General features: G+C 43.0%; 1 protein-coding gene across 2 annotated transcripts; it reads right to left on the bottom strand.

Annotated features, from left to right (window-relative positions):
* Positions 1 to 1,378: 1,378 nt before the first annotated feature.
* Positions 1,379 to 18,423, bottom strand: ahctf1 (AT hook containing transcription factor 1). Of its 2 annotated transcripts, none has more exons than XM_053633406.1 (36): positions 18,184 to 18,423; positions 16,851 to 16,976; positions 16,304 to 16,560; positions 15,866 to 16,046; positions 15,536 to 15,743; positions 15,295 to 15,411; positions 14,795 to 14,879; positions 14,552 to 14,702; positions 13,888 to 14,020; positions 13,377 to 13,558; positions 13,117 to 13,178; positions 12,909 to 13,037; positions 12,588 to 12,678; positions 12,315 to 12,404; positions 11,803 to 11,943; positions 11,225 to 11,329; positions 11,043 to 11,139; positions 10,742 to 10,865; positions 10,371 to 10,427; positions 9,915 to 10,061; positions 9,572 to 9,762; positions 9,288 to 9,432; positions 8,960 to 9,091; positions 8,655 to 8,802; positions 8,413 to 8,563; positions 7,789 to 7,896; positions 7,311 to 7,467; positions 6,750 to 6,971; positions 5,777 to 6,623; positions 5,593 to 5,683; positions 5,426 to 5,502; positions 5,111 to 5,346; positions 2,779 to 4,828; positions 2,595 to 2,686; positions 2,026 to 2,099; positions 1,379 to 1,925 (listed from the first exon to the last, which is right to left on the bottom strand). In XM_053633406.1, exons 2-36 carry the CDS (start codon positions 16,969 to 16,971, stop codon positions 1,742 to 1,744), a joined length of 7,383 nt encoding a protein of 2,460 aa, XP_053489381.1. In that variant the 5' UTR covers positions 16,972 to 16,976; positions 18,184 to 18,423; the 3' UTR covers positions 1,379 to 1,741. The 2 variants fall into 2 exon arrangements, with proteins under 2 accessions (XP_053489381.1, XP_053489380.1); XM_053633405.1 differs by having other exon boundaries at positions 18,193 to 18,422.
* Positions 18,424 to 19,474: the final 1,051 nt, after the last annotated feature.

Genomic DNA, 19,474 nt, shown 5'->3' with positions numbered 1-19,474 from the left:
CTCTCACACACACACCCTGAAAACGTCAGCACTGAACAGTCTTCATATTGGCGGCTCATGTGTTTAAACACCTTTACACCTAAACCTTTTGATAATAATAATAATATCATCTGACCTTGTTGAAGGGCCGGACTCGCACAGCCACTTTTACGCAGTCTTTTCCAGCCATGTCACTTCACGTTAGTGAGAAAAGCAAGGAACTGAGAGAGTGTAACATGAGGCAGGAGAGCTGATCACTTTCTCTCACTCATGAATTAATCACACACAACCCCCACATCAGAGTCAGCACTGCACTGAGAATGAACATCACTCAGGTCATATCTGCTCACTGCTACACCCTTCACACTGATGGATGTGTAGAAGGGTGCCAATACGTTGTGCAGACAGATGGGGTACAGTCAGTAATTTTACACCTGTAGAGTAATCTGTGACCAACTCACCTTTACTGCAGGATCAGTAGGCCAGGAGGCGGAGTCAGAGCTGACGAAACCCTGCCCATGTCAGGTTTGATGATGTGAGCTCAGGCTACTGTCTGTGAAGTTTCACATGTTCTCCACTGGTCCATGTGGGGTTCCTTGGAGTTCTCTTACCTCTTCTCACAAACATGCTGGTCTATTCCCAGATCCACCGCCACCCAGAGAAGTATAAGTTACTTTCGGAAGATGAATGAACAAGTCCACTCAGGAATTTTACATGAACAACAACTTTAAATTCTAGTCACTGGATAAATGAGACACGGAGCTGCAGGAGTGGTGATCACCCCTCGGCTATGAGAGCGACAAACTGTAGTTAACCGAGTCAGTCCTGATTCTTTATACAAAGAAAATACAATAAAAACCCCCACAAATAAAGCCATGCAGCTGATTTATTTCTACATCAGGCCTACAATTTATAGAGAATGATTTACAAACAAAAATACAGTTTACATATTGTTTAATTTTGGCATAAAAAATAGAGCATTTTTTAATATAAAATTAAAAAACAAGAATACTGAGAAGCGTAACAGGATGTGATTCATTACAGTACAATTGTAGATAAAGAGCACATTAAACACTGCAAATACGGAAATGGTGATAGAAATGAATATTCACATTATCATTATTAAAGAGTCGAAGGGGAATTACAGAACAGGAAAACAAAAAATAAAGTGTGATCTGAGGTTGGACAATCAGGTGATAGTGAAAAATAAGTAGCCTTCCAAACAGGGCACATTATCTTCTCCGTGTCCTCCTCAGTGCATCTCCGGGGGAATTTCAATTACACAATACCAGTGACACCGTTAACAATGTGACCCGCTGTGTAACCAATCAACATAAAGTGTAGTGCGCACTACAAAGTGAAGAAAATCCTAAAAACATGAAATAACGAGTAAAACTCATTCACAGGTATGAAATTTTATTTAGAACACCCCTAAAAAGACTATTTACATTTGTAGAAATGCACGTTTTTAAAACTTAAGACTTTTGCATCGTTTGGCTTCAGTCAGTGCTCCGTACTGTAAACGTCACTCGTTCGTTTAATTATTTAATATAAAATTAAATCTCCCAAATTAGAGCTCTGTTTATTTATTCACTTCAAAAATCATTTCCTTAATTAGAAAACAGCAGGCAGAAAAAGGTCCTGGTAAAAATCAGGCAGAGGGGGAAACAGAGGTGTTTACTGTACACGCACAACCACACAGGAAGCTCCAGAGGAAAATAAAACGATGATGATGATGACGATGACAGTGGTATGATCAGTGTTAAAGTTTCTTTCTGCGTGTGACCGGTTTGGGGAAAATGGCCTCCATCATGCGTCTCCGCCTCAGGTTCATCTTCGGAGCGACGGCCTCTCGATCCTCCGGCTTCTTCCTCGGAACCGGTTCTGCTGGACTCGCTAGCGGAGACAGGAGGTCCGCCATCACGGGTTCAGGCTCCGCACTAGCTCTGTCACAGAGGAAAGAGAAAAACAACACAAAAATATAATGTGTCGGAGTTTAACGAAGTATTTAATCCGACCGGAGCACTAAAGGACGGGTGTATTTACCTTGTCGTTCTCTTCTTCCTCGTTTTAACCTCCGACTCAGCTTCCACTGCAGCTTCGTTCGATAAAATCTTTTCCTTCATGGCAAAAAGAAAAAAAACAGGAAAAGTGTTTGTAACTTTCTTCACATGGTGCGCCAAAACATAGCCCCGAATTATTCAGTTATCTTTAAATGCACGCTCATTGAATACTGAATATTCACATTATCATCAGACCACGGCGCTGCAGAGTTCTGGATTGTGATTGGTCAGAAGGTGTTGATTAATTTTCTATAACAGCAGCTCTGACAGTAGCGCAGGTTTATATTACCGCGCTCGTTCTAACAGGTTATAGTTTCTATAGTAACGGCTCATTCACAGGGACATAATCTGGTTAAATAAGGTGTAATCAATGATCTGGTGAAGTTTTCTGGAAGGAGTCTCCAGTGTCAGCGTTTTTGCAACAGTCAGAGGTAAAGCTGGAACTAAGCTTTACAACACAGGAAATTTAAAAAAAAATGTAATAACGTAAGAGGAATAAAACACCCGGGGACGTGCAGTTAGAGGAAAATGAACAACCTGTGAGTATCTCACCTCGATGTGGTCGGGGACAGCAGGTGCTCGTCTCATTCGAGTCACAGGAGGAGACAAAACAAGATCGTTTACAGCCATGTCTTTTTTCTTTCCTGTAGGAGAAAAACGTTCCAAATAAACATCTGATAAAAAAGAGTGAGATTTCAGCATGTAAGTTCTAAAGCAGGAGTGATGGAGAGCTCACCTCTCGTTCTCACAGCACCAGATGTGCCGTCACTAACAGGTGAGGTGTCGGGTTCTGGAGCTTTGCTGGCTCTTGTTCTTCTAACAGATGGTGCAGATGTCTTCTTCTGCTCCTGCTGGTCAGTAGAACCCGCTGACTCCAGAGCTTCAGTGTTCTGCTCTACATGGTCAGCAGATGGAGCTACAGATCTGGTCCGCCGTTTGGCGCGCACTATCTCCGTAACCACTTCGCTCTCTTTAGCTTGTTCATCGTTCAGTCTCTCAATCAAAGCGCTCGCCAACAGATTGGTGGATTCCAGGTTCTCTGGTTTCTCAGGTTCCTCTCCGTTGTTCCAGTACTGGCTCCTCGTCAGTCGTCTGGAAACGTTCTGAAGTTGAGCGCTGTCCACTATGTAAGTGTCGTCGTTTGTGCCTAGGGCTTTCCGTCTGCTCCTCGGTGGCGTGACTAAAGACGTGTTCCGGACATCTGAAATCATCTGGAAGCTCTCCAGCGTTAAGCTTAGCCTCCGGCTCGATTGGCGAGTCACCCTGCTGGGACTAGCGTTACTGTTGGCTTGGTTCTCCACAGATTTCTCCTCAGGGATCGGCTCTGGGACCTTGATCACGGTTACTTTTCTAGTCTTCCTTGCACTCTGATGTTCAACAATTGATGTTTCCTCCATTTTCTGGACTTCAACATCATTTGCACTCGAGCTCCTCGTTTTGTGAGATCCTCTCCTGGGTGTAGCTTTCTGTGGAGTTTTACGTGGAGGAGTTGCTTTTGTTGACGCCACCTCCTCCACTGTGGCTTCGGAATGTGTTTTTCTTGTGCTTCTCCTTGGTGTGATGAGAACTTCAGACTCCATGAGCTGCTTGCTGCTCCTTGTTACACGTCTCGGTGTGGAAGGCACTTTCGAATCAGCTCGTTCCTCTTCAGAAGCAGATTCCATCAGGGTTGTTGGGAACGTAATGGTCTTTCTTCCTCTTCTTGCTGGGCTTTGTTGCACTTCCGTCAACTCAGCTGTGGTTTCTATAGCTTCCGTAAGCTTAGCATCTTTCTCCTCAGCTCTATTAACTTCAGAAACATAGTCTTCAGTTACAGGAACCATCCCACTAGCTTCTACAACACCCTCTTCATAAGGAATTTCCTCATTATGGACCAAACCATCCTCCTTAACCCCAGCCAAGCCTGACTCTTGAACCTGACCGCTGACGTATACATCAGTTACATCAAAAGTCTCTTCAATCACAGGCTCCACTGGTTCCTCCACAGGCTCATCTGCAGGTTCCACTGGTTCCTCCACAGGCACCTCTGCAGGTTCCACTGGTTCCTCCACAGGCACCTCTGCAGGTTCCACTGGTTCCTCCACAAGCACCTCTGCAGGTTCCACTGGTTCCTCCAGAAGCTCCTCTACTACTGTTTGAGCTTCATCAGCAGGGTCAGAATCTGGCTTTAGCTCCATTTTCTCTTCTGTCTGCTCTACTTGAGCATCATCTGCTGGTTCATCTTCTATAAGTGGTTCAGGTTCTGCTACTGCTTCCGGCTGTGTTTGAACTTCAGCTGGTTCATCAGGTTGATGATCCATGTTTGCCTCAGATTCAGTCACTTCCTGTTCCAGATGAACCTTCTCTACTGGTTTACTAGGTTCCACAACATCTGGCACAACTGTTTCTGAAGGCAACTCCTCCATTTTGAATGATTCTAGAACAGCGTGCTGCACACTAACCTCATCTCTATTAGCATTTGGTTCCTCCTCCATATCTCCAGCGTGCTCCATGTTCCCTTCCAGAGTTAGATGGTTCTCAGCGTCCATTTCTAAAGCTGCTGGTTCTTCATCATCTGCCTCCAGCATGAGGGAGAAGTTATTGGAGCAGACAGGAAGTGCAATCTGGGGCAGCTGGGCTCCGTGCAGAAGCTCCTGGTGCTCAGCAGCCAGCTCAATAGGAACGAGGAGAGTGGTGGAGGGCTTCAACTCGGTGTAGCACACACCATCCTCGACTTCATCATCCAGACTCGCTGGTCTCAGACCAACCACCACCACCTGACCTTCTTCCTCACAGCCATCCATCACCTGCTCAGTCCAAACACACACAAAACAAGAAATGTTCAAAAGTCAAATTAATAAATTAGAACCAACCAAAAAAAACAATTATTCCAGCCTCAGACAAACTGAGTAAAAATAAACCCAAAAGCTAAAAAATTAAATAAAATAAATAAAAAGATAAACAAGCAAACAAATAACATATCTGGGGAAAAAAATGAAATGAAAGAGAAATGAAGAAGAGTGTATGCATGTGTGTAAGAGCTGAAGCAGCTTTGTGGGAAGTGGACAGCCGTGTGATGAGCGTCGGACCTTCAGCTGTGGGTCGGTGACGAGGGACAGCACAGCGGCCGCCTGCTCTTGAAGAAACTGATCTTCAGGTTGGAGGTCCTGCAGGTAAAGGTGCTGCTGTGTACCGTTTCCTTTTACTTCCTCTATAATCTCCACCTCACTGCCCGAGTCTTCTTCCTCCTCCTCCTCCTCTTCATCCTCGTCATCATCTTCCTCGCCGCTGGAGAGTTCCTCAGTGTCGTTCAGGCTGACTACAGCTAAGGGAACACACAGCTTATTAATATTAATATTAAATCTGCATATATTTGGATGTGTTACCGTTTAATAAACGCTCACATCGTGACTCGGAGGACGCAGCTTCAGACGAGGCGACAGATCTGTGTGCATCATCTTGAACATCTCCACATGGCTCACTGAGCAGAATAATAAAGAAGTAGATTAATAAATACAACAGAAAATAAGATGACGAGAGAAAAAAGCGAACTGATTATTATTTGTGGCACCTGTCGGACTCTAAAGCCTCTTTACTGTCGGTGTGGGAACGTAGAGGTGAGAGATCACAGAATAACTCGCGCTCCACGTAATCATCGAGATCTAAAAGAAGAAATTCCAATCAATCTCAATCATAAATAACATTACATGTTGTTTAAGACTAACCTGACCCCGCCCACTTTTAAGAATTCTCACCTGATGTCTCCATGGCCTCGGGTTTATCGCTCAGCTCTTCAATATTAGAAGCAGGAAGCTCACTAATTGGCTCGTTATTAACCACCAGGTGTTCAACTGAATCACATGACTCTGATTTTTTGGGACTCGATTTGATTGGCTCCTCTGGAGTGACGGCGTTGTCAATGAATGGTTCTGGAACTGGCTCAGAGTCCTTCATCTCCTCAGACATTCCAGAGGTTCTGATTGGTTCACGTGGTGCCAAAATGACCTCATGATTCATTGAATCATCCTGACTTGACTCCTCCAGTGAAGTGACTGGAACAACTGGAAGATTCTGTACTTCTCTTTCTGCAGTCGCTTCCTTGTTCTGGTCCTCAGCTTCTTCTTTTGCATGTTCTTCGTTTGCTTCTGACTTCATCTCAAATTTCAAAACTTCATCGTTTTCCATTCCCTGGTCCGCAATCGGCTCTTCGGCAGAAAGTAATTTGGTGAAATCGGCCTGTGATTGTGGAGGCCTGATGATGATGACTTCATCATCTTCATCCAGCCTGATGTGCGACTGCCGTGCTGGTCTCATCAAATCTGTTGGAGAAGGAGCGTCGTGGAATTCCAGCGTGGAATTTGATTGGATGGAGAGTGCACTTGTCTCATGTCCCAGACTGGGCCTGCACCCTAGTGTAGGTAAGACCTGCTTCGGTTCCTCCTTCTCTAGGTTCTCTTTCGGCTTTAATGAAGGCATGAGTGATACACTGGGTTCTTTTTCATCCTCCTCTTCTTCACCGGAATGCTCGCTCCATCCCTCGACTCCGCCCTCTGGTGGCATGGGTGGGAGCTTCAGCTCACTAATTTCACCAACTGCAGTGAGCTAAAGTAGAGAAAAAGAACTTTGTCTCAAATTTATATCCCCTTTTATATGTAAACTTAGGTCACATGATCTCTGTGTGTGTGTGTGTGTGTGTGTGTGTGTGTGTGTGTGTGTGTGGTGCTTTACCCCGTTGCTCCAGTGCAGGGAGGAACTCTTGGGCAGAGCTGGAGATCCACTTTCCTCCATAAAGGTGATGCGACTCTCTTTGGGGCGTGAGGGGGGTGTGGCTGATCGGGCAGGTGATGCCGTGGGTGTTGCTATAGGAGTGGGGCGGAGACTGCTCCTTAGGATGGACTGAGGTGTGAAGGAGGAGAAACCCTGACCGGACGCAGCTAAAGCTCGAGCTCTCTGTGTCAGAGTGGAAAGAGGAAATGTTACATCAAACTATGTACATATATTAAAATAAACATCTTTATAAATAGATGTTACAAAAATGTGAGTGGTGTGTGTACAGAGCATGCATGTGTACAAGTATTTATTAGCGTATACATGAATGTGTGTGTATATGCACAAAATGTGTTTGGCACGTCTATTAAAAGTGTGTGTATTAAGTGTTATTTTGCATGGAATGTGTACAGTGTGTGTATACGGGGAGTGTGTATAGAGTGTGTGTTTACGGGGACTGTGTATAGAGTGTGTGTGTGTGTGTACAGGGAGTGTATGCGGCGCGTGTGCAGATTTCTTCACCTTCACCACCTGAGGAGTGTGTAACAGGCTGAGCTCAGGAGCCCTGCTGATGTGTTTAGGTGCAGCCCAGGAGCTGATGGATTTGGGCGGAGTCACGTGAGTGTGAGACGATTCAGGAGATGTCTGGGATGACGGCTGCACCGCCAGATCCAGGAGTCTGAAATCGCACGTTAAAAAGATTTCCCCATTTTATTTTACACTAATACACAAGCGTTTATCTAGTGAACAAAAATAATCTGGAAATATGTCTAGAAATATTTTATTAATAATAATTAATTCATAAACCCATTTCTTTTCATGTCACTCAAACAATTAACCACCATCAAGAAATATCAAATTCTACATTCAGGTGTTTGGGCCGGAGCTGAAATAGTTATTAGGTAGGGTTTACTGATTATATAACTATTATTATTATTGTTATTATTATAATGAAGAGATAAAGAAAGAAGGAAGGTTAAGGGTTAAGTGCTCAGGTCACCTGGACATCCTCTTAGTCAGCATGTTAATCGGTGTTCCAACAAAAGCCTCAGGGACGTTTAAGGTCAGAGGATTGGGACTGGACACCAGAGCGTCAGGGGCTTTTGGGCTGAAAAATAAAACGTCATAAAACAAAATTTAGACCCATTCCTAAAACAGGAACCATATTGGCGCAGCTTGCCTCATTGGCTGCTGTTGATTGGTCAAAGACAAAGTTTACACAATGAACAATTCTCAACAGATTAAATCATTAACTCGATGTTCACGGTACAAAGTGACTGGTTTGTGGGCGTGTCACAACGGCTACAGTTCTCGATTGTGGGTATGGTCTGTTTATCCAAACTGTATGCTGTATACTGAACAATTTAAACAAATTTTTTTTTAACGTTAACAAATCAAATGAGGAAAAGACGAGACTGAAGTTAGGAAAGTGATCTGAGGAGTTTACTGGATGCTTTACAGAGTGAGAATTTTATATACTTTTATGAAATTAAGGAAAAGTTTGAATATGGCTCCGTTGGCAGAACGCTCTGAGCAGAACGGTGACTCATCCAGGAACCTCAGGAGGAAACGCGCCTTATTTAACCAGTTACACACACACACACACACACACACACACACACACCTCTTGAAAGGGGAGGGTTCAGGTGTAGCATCCTTCCCGATCCACACCTCCTCGATCTTCGTGAGAACGTTTTTAATAAACGCTGCTCTGCTCAGGACGTTCTCATTAGTAGAGCGTTTAGCCACGGTGGATAACGGCTGAGGCCTGGCAACTGGAACAGGAAGTAAAGACGATGAGCCTTCTCTCACAGATGAAGTGTACAGTAATTCTGACAAATGGTGTGAACATGAAGCGGTGTGTACCCTCTCTGAGGACGGTGGACGGGTGCTGATATGGTTTTGCACGTTCGATGGCGAGCTTCCTCTGAGCGCGAGGCAACACCTTCCCGTACTGATTCATGATGGAGTTCCTCGTGTTCGATCTCTCCTTCATCTTAGGATCTCGATCACCCTGGAGAACAACACAGCAGGTCAGTTTACTTCAGGTTTAGTTCACTGCTGACACAAAATCCCAAAACTGTCATGTGACCTGAGACATCAACACTGCAGTGATTTCAAATTTCAACACTTTTTCCAAGGGTGTGTGTGAGTGTGAGAGAGAGACTCACAGCCAGGTTCATTTTCAAAGTGTGGTTGATCTGCAGCGCAGGAACGTAGTTGGCCTGCTGGAGATAGTGAACCATGAGGAGCTCTCTGTTCTGGAACCCTCCTGTTTCTTGCAGGAACCGCTCCAAACACTCCTATACATACACACAGAGATCAGTAAAAACAGAGAAAGATCTGCTGTAACAGAAAGTGAGACAGACAGACACTATGAAATATATTTAGAAATAGTGAGACACACTGAAAGCTGGAAAGATACACTGATGGATAGAGGCAGACAGAAACACACACACACACACACACACACACACACACACACACACACATACATACCTGTTCAGAGGGTCGGAGGGGAAGTTTGAGGAGCTCCTTCATTAAACTCAGCTCCTGACACGTCTCATAGAAAAACCTGAGCAGCTCGTCCATACTGAGTTTATTAACTTGCTGCCTCAACAATGCCCACGCCTCCACAATACATCTACACACACACACACAGTGTGGGACAGTGTACACAAAAAAACTGTGTGAAAGATAGTACAGATACACACAGCTTGGTGAGGGAGGTGTGTATATGTACACGTGTGTGCGTGTATATGTACACGTGTGTGCGTGTGTACCTGTTGTGCAGCAGTACAGATACACACAGCTTGGTGAGGGAGGTGGAGGTGATGGAGGGCTTCATCATGTGCAGGTAATGCAGCGCCGTGCTGTGTTTGTTCTGGATCATCAGAGCCTGCAGAACCCGAGAGTGCTGCCATGCCCACACACACGGAGAGACAGATGGGTGGAGCAGCAGGTCCAGAGAGTTCTGAGGGGAGAGAGAGAGAGGAAAAAAAAAGTTTTGGGATTATATTCCTCTATAATGAAGTTTTTCTTTTATAAGTAGAAAAAGAAAACATGAAAAAATAAATAAATGCTAAGTCATTCAAACGTAAAGTGAAAGAAAAAACAAAAAGACACCTCATGGTCGTGGTGATCGAGTAACCACAGGCCCTGTACGAGCTTCACTAAGCCGATGGGAATGGAGAAAGCCGTGGGGAACGACTCCACTGATGCTCCGCTCTTATTAGGAAAAGAGTACATCACATCCAGGAGAAGATAAATCACCTGGACAGCATGGTTAAGATTCCAACACCACACACACACAGACAACTAAACAATCAGAGCTTTTACCAAGAAGCTCTCCTCTATTTGATTCTACTAAATCTCTACAAAATATACCTCTTGAACCCCTTTATTTCATCTAATAAAGCTCTATAACACCTCTGTATTCACTTTCTCCAACCTCATGTAGCTCTATAACTGCTTTACGGAGCATAACAGAGCTCTGTAAACAAGTCTGAAAATCACTGATGTAGTTATAGTGATACTGATTTAGAAACATGACGTGGTAGTGAAGAAGCTAAAAAAGGATACGATAGCGTGTTTGGTAGATTCTTCAACATTTTCCAGGAGGTACAAGTCCAGCAGGGCCTGGAGAAACATAAATCAGGGGGAAAATATTTTTAAATAAAAACGTTCTTTAACCTCATGCTGATTTTTAATGAGCTGCTCCATTACCTACTCTATATTTATTTTATTCCTCACAGGATATCCACAGCCAATCAGACGTCACTAATTTAAATGTAAATGCTAAAAGGATGGTGTCTTAGCTGTACAGTTCTTTAGTCGGGGATTTATTTAAATGAAACACTAGGGTGTAGATCATCAGCTCTACTTAGATAAGATAATCTGATACTTATTATATTAGTATAAATGAAAGGTGTTATTATTAGAGAGATAATTACGTGCAGTGATGGAGGGGGGTACTGTCCTGTCCCACCCTCGTCTCTCTTCCACAGCTCTGAGAGACGCACACCACACTGAGCCACCAACCCGTCAATCATCAGACAGTCAGCGTTCCACTTATCCCTGAGGAAATAGGGATCACGCTAAACTGGAGGCTATAAGCTTCACTTTATTAGCAACATTAGCTTCATAGCTCAAACTGTTATTTGAGGATTAATAATATTCACCATATACCTGCTTAAGAGTTTATATTTGATATAAATGTGAAAATAAGATGGAGAATATGTTGTGCTGACTCACTTGGCGAGTCTGTGCAGCTCCTCCCTCTGACCCGTGTAATAATTCTTAATGACAGAGAAACTGTAAAAAGGCCTCGATATCTGCAGGACGTCGTCATCTGTAACACGTAAAATAATCCCTCATGTACATGCTGGTGGAGGTTAAATAATGAAAATGGAGGTGTAGGTGGTGAAGGTTTTTACCAGCGCTCTCGGGGAGGAGACCAGTGCGGCAGAACCACAGGACCACCTGAGCGTACTGAGAGATCAGACTGGACACCATGCACTTATTCACCAGACCTATTACACCTACACACAAACATTAATCATCACTTAAAAATCAAGAACCCTAACGAAAACTGCTTAAAATAATATTTAAAACAAACATTTCTCAGTATTTCTGTGTAAAAGTGATTTTGGAGTGGAGCTACATACAAGCTCAGTTAGTACTGTCACTACACAGATGCTGCTGGTCATAGGAAGGTAAAAATCTTTTATAATATGAGGATGTAATTCGAGACTCGTGTGCCTAATCTGCACTAATTAAATAGCTGTTAGTTAACCAGCTAAGTAAGTTAACTAACATTAGTGATATTAGGCTGTTATGGAGAAATGGGGCATTTTCAGTTATGCATATTCATGAATATTCATAGATCCTTGCACAGTTAATGAGGACATTCAATATCAATGTGCTCTTTAGTATTAAATAACATGTTAAACAATTAATTCATTTACTCAGATTATTTTGTGTGTGAGTGAGTGAGTGTGTGAGAGAGAGAGACCTTTCTGTGTGAGCTCCTGAGCCTCGTTCAGCAGGCAGTGGAAGATGGTGCTGAGGTTACTGAGTAATCTCTGGCTGTGTTGGAGAAGCTGCAGTGTTTGAGGATCAGTAAAATTAGACGAGCTGTCAAATAACGGAGCACCTAAACACAACACACACACACACACACACACACACACACACACACGTACGTACGTACGTTAGAGGATGGCATGAATCATATTACAACATACCACAAATAAAAAAGATGAAAAGTGTATTATTCAAATACATATATACAGATTTATTATTATACGGAATAAGAGTATAAACTCGTGCTAAAGAAAGTGAGTCACTTTGCTAACTGCTAAACTAGCGCTAATGACTACATTCTCTGTGTGATGTGATTAATTCACCTTCAGTGCTGCTCAAAGTCACATAAACCCAACAAGAACATAATTAATCTCTAACTGAAGGATATGTGTAAAATAGTCAGTGTTGTGAGGAGATGATTCCTGCCGTGAGAACGCTTACATATGCCATCCAGCTCCTCTTTGGTTTTGACCACTTTGTCCCAGGCCCACTCCAGGATGTAGCGCAGGTTCACTGCAGATCCGGCCCGCTCTGTAAGGTAAAGAGGGGAGTAATGTGTCTGCAGAGACGTTTGAGCTCAGAAACTACTGATAACCCAGAAATAAGCTGTACCTTATTAAACACAGACAGAAAAAAAACAAACCAGTAAATTATAATAAAATAAATAAAAACAAACTAATATCAGAATGAAAGCGAGCGCTTGCTCGTGCTCACCCTCGGTCGTCCACTGTTTAATGCAGCCGGTGATCAGACCCAGAGCGCTCGTCTCCACTGCGGTGGTTAAAATGGCGTCCAGCTGCTCCTGCTGCAGTTTCAACCAAAAACACATTTTAACACTGAATATAAAACACACTGTAAAGTTCGAGAGCTTCTACTGGTCTTTCTGGCCGTACACAGGTATGAAGCACAAAGAAAAAGCCTTCTCCAAGGAGCGTCATTACAGCCCGCACAGACAGCAGTGAACACAACATGTAATGCAGAACCTCAATCATCAAGGGTTCTGAGGTTAGAATGTCACGTGATGGTGATGGTTACCTCGGTCAGGCTGGACGGCTGAATGTCCGCGAGCCGAGAGGAAAGCAGGCCGGACATGAGGCAGCGGGAATATCCGTTAGAAATCCCGTCACTCTGACTCGGCACGGCTTTCTTCAGATAACTCAGAGTCTGAAAGTAGAACCAGAACTCCTCAGTAACGGACTCACAAGAGCACACGTAAAGAGCTGATTAGAAACAGCAGACTGACCTCTTTCTGATAGCCAGAGCAGGTGAAGTGGACTATTCCGGCATTAAGCAGACAGCTCGCATCTACACAACACAAAAACACACTTAATAAACCTGTTAAAAAAATTATTTTAAAAAGTACAAGAACTAAGATCAGGACCTCGGTTCCGTCACACTGAGACTCTAACACATACGAAGAAAGTTTTATTCCAAATTAAATTTTTACTGAAAGATGTGACTGTATATAAAGCAGTACATTATGATAAGTGTGTGTGTACTTGCCGAAGTTGTACGTGTTAGGGTTGTAGAACTGTTCAGGAGGGGGGCAGGTATGGGGCAGAGCTCTGCTCAGACTGCGCTCATGAACCACCATGTCCAGCAGGGGGCAGGACTGAGTCACCTCCACCACAGAGTCCAGAGACCACACAGCCAGGTAGGGACAGTTCTGCAGAGACTCGCCCGCCCTAACGACACACCGCTCGAACATTTTCATTTAAATTTTAAAAAATTTAACACTGAAAAAATACATATGAATAAAAATAATTTTTACAATTTTATTTTTACATCAATTAATCTGCTTACATCTTATTACGAGAGTGATATTACATCACCCAGCCCTGAACAGCACACCGCACCACTACTACTTCTACTACCAATAATAATAATAATAATAATAATAATAATAATAATAATAATACAATTCTCTCATTTTATAAGAGCTAATTACATAATACATACAAATAATTATTTAATTAAGAGCTATTGTATAAATAAATATCTGAAATATTCGTACCTCAGTGAATCAGGCATTTGTGCGTGATACCATCTATTAATATCGAACACGCCGATGAAGGTAGAAGGTCGGCCTTGTCCGTACGACTTCACCTGCCAGCTGAACACTGACACACTCGTATCCGGAGACGCCACTGTGGTGAGAAATCAAACAGAATCGTTAACTTCAAACTTGAGAATCAGTTACACAATTTTACTGCAAAAGATTTTATTATTTAACACACAATAGTAATGTGAGATAAAAGTCTGAGTTTGTCCCTTTCACACAGATAGAATAAACACACCTTTATTTTAGATCGATTTAAAAAGAGTACGTTACACAAGCCTCTCTACCTCCCTCTCTCTGACATTAGTTTTCTACACAGTGTATGTTAATAATATGTAATACGTATGTTATTTAAACTAACTTTGTGTAATATATGTTATGTTAGTGACTGAGTGAGAGGAGTTAGAGATCTCCGCTGTTAGCATCTAAGCAGGGAATCAAGAAAACAAAAAACCTGTGCTGCCAAATCCTGAATAAAACAAAGTCATGGTTCACTTACAGTTTTTACTGCCATATCAAAACCATAACAAATGTCACTTTCAAAGAGGTGCCAATAATTCTGTATCTGACTATAAAAAAGCCTGACAGTATTTTTGTGGTGTCGTGATAAAGCAGTGACCTTCGTTAACGCTGTCCTCTCTGTCAGGATGATGGCGGAACTTCTCGATGGTCTGGCAGCTGAGCAGGCGAGTGTGTGTGGCTTGAGCTCTGAGAGGAAAAACACCACCGCTCAGATCCTGACTGTAACGCTCCTCACAGTACTCCAGACCCTACACACACGAGAAACAACTGTTACAGAATGCCCCCCTCCGCCCTGGTAGACAATAGGCGGGATGGTGCTGGAGGCGGGGTTAGCCTGTACCTCATAGATGATTTTCCCTGATGCTGAACACTTCCTCTCCCCGAACGCCAACTGCAGTAAATGCAGGCTGACTACATCACCCTCACTGCAACACACACACACACCATATTGCAACATTTTAACATTAGACACTTAACTCACAGTGAAACGTCTCCTTACTTTAAGAAAACAATGTCAATGACGACAAGTCAACGACTATTTTAACATGTTTATTATCAGTGGAGTGTCCGCTGTATGAGCCCCTGTGAACGAGCTGTTGCTATAGAAACAATGAGTGCATTAATATAAACCTGCGCTACTATCAGAGCTGCTGTTATAGAAAATTAATCAACACCTTCTGACCAATCACAAACCAGAACTCAGCAGCGCTGTGGGATAAGTAATACACACACACACACACACACACGCATCTACTGAAGCATAAACTGTAAAGTGAAACAGAGTCATCCTGCACTAGTACAGTGTGTGTTTGCGTGTGGGTGCGCGTGCGAGAGACTCACAGATCCTGTGCTGACTGAACAGCCCACAGGTAGCAGCAGTTCCTCGGGTCGTTCTCCGGCTCCTGGAAGTTAAAGGCGTACACAGGGACTCGGCCGCCCTCCAGCTGAGAGTGATACCTGCAAATATTGAGACAACATCACCAAAAAGCATCCCACACATTCCTGAGCAGCTTCTCTACTTGTATTTATTACGGCAGATTTCAGATATGTCATTGATGTACAACGTTGGCATCTCACTCACTCTTTCTTGAGCGTCTTCATGTTCCAGAGCTGCAGGAAGCCGTCGGTGAAGCCCACAGCGAGCTGATTGGTGCGGTTGATGAAGTGCAGAGCTGAAACACCCGTTCCCGTGGGGCTGCACAGCTGGAGACAGAGGTGGCGTCCCTGCTGAGCGACTCCCTCTCTCAGACGTGGAATATCAGACGGACATTTATTCACCACCTCCAGATCTGAGAGAAAAAAATAAACACAACGCACAGCTCCAGAGTCACGGAGTCAGCTGTTTTACTTTATTTACTCTTTACTAAAAAAAAAAAAAGCACACGGAGTGCTGTGGTGACATTGATCTCACCTGAGGCCTCCAGTTCTGTTTGAGTGCAGGAGAAATCATCTAAACACAGATCCACTAATAGGACGTGTCCCACATCTGTTACCACGGCAACCACTCCAAAAAACCAGCGCAGGCTCTGGTGCAGGTGCTGCGTACTCGTGCTCGCTCCTCCATAACTCACCAGTGGCTCGACAGCAGTGATCTGATAGCGCAAGAGCGAGAGAGAGAGTGCAAGAGAGAGGGCGGGGGAGAGAGAGTGCGAGAGAGAGGGAGGGGTAGAGAGAGCGGGTGAGAGAGGGGGGAGACAGTGCGAGAGGGAGGGAGAGAGAGTGAAAGAGCGAGATAGAGTTAGAGAGAGAGAGCACAAGGGAGAGAAAGAGAGATGTCACTACACTGAGTGAGAGATTATTACAGTGTAACTTGTCTGTAGTTGGCGTGTATAAGCTGCAGAACTCATACCCTGTTCGGTATGACGACGGCTTTAATGACACGCGAGATGCCGAGGTCGTATAGACACAGCATGCTACTCTCGTCCTCCTGCAGACCCACCAGCAGTCCGCTGCGCTTCAGCCAACCGAACTCTCTCACCGCCGTCACACACGGCTGCAGGTGATCCGTCACACCGCTGAAGCGATATGCAGAGAAACGCTCGCCCGTCAACGCGTGAACCACCTCCAAGTGCGGCCCGCACGCCAGCCATGCCAACACGCTGCGACCTGAACACACGGGAAGCGACATCACTCAAATCAAACTCACGACACAGTGAAAAGTTAAATAGCTACAGTTATAACGAACCCCCGTAACGTACGCACGCACCGGTAATCAGTAATACGATATACATCACAATATTTAACGTGCAATACTGTTATTATAAAGTCTGTTACAGAGAGGTGCAGAAAGATAAACACTGTTATAGGGTTCTTATGTGTTACACAAAGTTTCAGCACCACACATCAGATAAACATCACAACGTAAAGAGTAACACAGGAGGCGTGAGGTCACTGACCCGCAGTGAATTTCCCATGAAGAACTGAGTCCAGAGTCACTTCATCCTCTCCTAAAGCTTCCACTGTCACTGCAGGAAAACGCAGCAGACCGCTGGTCACCTGAGCTGCCAGGTCACGCATCCTCACTGAAACACAAACATAAGTATACTTAACATTAGGTAGAATTTAAGAAATGTGATATTTTCAACTCGTCAGACCCCCAATCCCACTGTAACCAATCAGACACCATTCCCATTTCAGGATCCTGAAGCTTGAGGCCAGAAAAGAGTAATAGATATCAGACTTTCCTCAGCGTGTGGGCGGAGTCTGTGAGGGCAAGGTGAAGGTGCTGTAATCATGGATTTTACGTGACAATCCTTTCATTCAGTGGTGTGGCAAAACTCACAACAGGAGCCACCCGATTAGCCGTGATATTCACTACTCGCTCGGATACAGCCGAGAAATCTCCAACACACACACATTTTTAAATACAGTGTGACAGCTCTTAGGAAACCTGTGTACCGTGCCTGCGTATTTCTGAAATACCATGATATCACCCACTGCTAATGCAGATATTATAATCCATTTTCACTTTCAGCATTATTTTAAATGTATTTATTTATGTATTCTCTCTCTGATTGCATGTGTTCCGTAATGCATCAAACCTGTAATCTGTCAAGCCTGTAATCCGTCTGTAGATTAGACAGGAATCCGATCAGACACTGACGCAGTGTTTAAATTAGACTGTGTTGGAGAACATGATGGAGGGTGTGTGCGATTTATTCCCATCTAACTCCTGTTTAAATATAATACACCTTTAAACTCAGAAAGTGTCATGAAGCTACAGGCTCCGCTCTGACCCTCAGTATGGGTATAATATATTTATATCAATGTTTTCATTTTTAAATAAAACAACAGGCTGAGATGTTATTAGCCAGCCAACACTAACGCGCACACACACAGGTAACACACATAACATACTTAACAGATACTACAGAAAGCACAAAAATCTCAATAAAAAGATATAGACCTGTCATAAACAGCATTATTTATTTTAAAAGAGTTGACAACATTTACGTATAAAGTAAAACCCAGCAGTTGCACGTGCGCAGGCTAATGCACCGCTTCATCCACGCTAACCGGCTAGCACTAGCTTAGATAACAAGGCTAAAAACTGACACTAAACCACGGATAATTTTAAATATAATCTTTCTTAAACGCTTACTGGTTACTATTATAAACATACCAGTTATATAGGTTAAAAGTTTTAGGTTAGCTTAGGTTTCTAGCCGCTAGCCAGCTAGCTTAAACTCCGTTTATTTTAGTTGGACAGTTAGCATTAGCATAGCTCACCGTATTTACCTGTGCGCGGATAACAGAATTATTAATATCGAATATCAAATGCGTCTCCTGGTGCAGTCTTTGCTTGGTCATAATCCGCGCAAGTACATTAAAACGTTACTTTTTACGTTTGAAAATAAATAATCCAGAAAATTCCAGCCAGCAGTAAAACTAGCTAACAAACTCTGTAACCGCCGACTAGGTCTTCAACACAGGCGCCATTTCCAAAATGCTGTCACAACTGCGCATGTGTCATCTCCATAGCGCCGCATTGTCACTGCGCATGCGCCATTTCGAAATCACTGCGTTGGTTCATAAGCGCACTGCGCATATTTTTCTGCTTTTTGCTGTTGTTTTTTGCACCAACGAAAGAAACTATGCACAAAAATACTATACTGCCGTGCATTTTATTTGTTTTTTTCTTTATTGTGGCATTATGTGATTATAGACGTTTAAAGCAGTTGTTTTATGCCCGAACGTAGCTTTATGACTTGGACTGTAGTAGCTGTAAATACTTGTAGTGGACACTAGGGGGCAGTAGCGCTGTTTCCGTATTGTTTGAGACAGCTTCTGTGTGATTCAGTGAAACATCACTTTATACAATTATTTACATCTGTACATATATAATTGAACAAAAACCAGCTCTTGTGACTACAAAACACAAAATAACACTCATCAAAGTGTTTTCTCTTCCTGTCTATCAGTCTCTCTCTCTCTGTCTCTCTCCATTTTTCTGTCTGTCTGTCTTTTTGTTTCTAGGTGTTTAGTTTAAATCATTGTTCAGTGTGAGTGTAAAGCTGATGCTCTGTGTCTGAGTGTTATATAACACTATATTTTCTTCTCATTTCTTTATATACAAAACTTTTTCGGTAAAGAAGAGAAAGAAAGAGAATAAACATATAGAAAGAGAATATAGCAATAATAAATATAAAGAAAGACAATAAATATAAACTGATCTAAATAAATAACATTACTCATTCCTGATCGACATGAAAGAGAATTCAAAATCCATGATTCATTAAATTGCTTTGCAAAAAGACTAAAGTGTACCTTTGTGAAATATTCAGAATTATTTTATGTATTTTGTATATATTATATATCTTCATTTATTTATTAATTTATTTGGTTATACTCGTAGAACTATTCTTCGCATGGTTCATGGTTCAGCCTTTTACAGAGGCTTTACCTCGAACCTTTTCCAAAACATCTCTGTCTACAAAGAAAGAACCATTTATTCTTTCTCCTTTAATTTATTCTTTTCTTTTCTGAAATTGGAAGAATTCTTTAAGAATTCTTTAAGATT

Source organism: Ictalurus furcatus, chromosome 9 (assembly GCF_023375685.1).
Source record: "Ictalurus furcatus strain D&B chromosome 9, Billie_1.0, whole genome shotgun sequence".
NCBI classification, from domain to species: Eukaryota; Metazoa; Chordata; class Actinopteri; order Siluriformes; family Ictaluridae; genus Ictalurus; species Ictalurus furcatus.
The sequence above is the reverse complement of the archived record's forward strand: the minus strand, read 5'-3'. Positions and strand labels throughout refer to the sequence as shown.

Bases quoted from the DNA above. Each gene is read 5' to 3' on its own strand.
- ahctf1 (XM_053633406.1), bottom strand. From the start codon at position 16,971: ATGCGTGACCTGGCAGCTCAGGTGACCAGCGGTCTGCTGCGTTTTCCT. The intron at 9,763-9,914 runs GTGTCTTTTTGT...CTCTCCCCTCAG, and splicing joins TCGATCACCACGACCATGAG to AACTCTCTGGACCTGCTGCT. The intron at 1,926-2,025 runs GTAAATACACCC...CCTCTGTGACAG, and splicing joins AGGAAGAAGAGAACGACAAG to AGCTAGTGCGGAGCCTGAAC.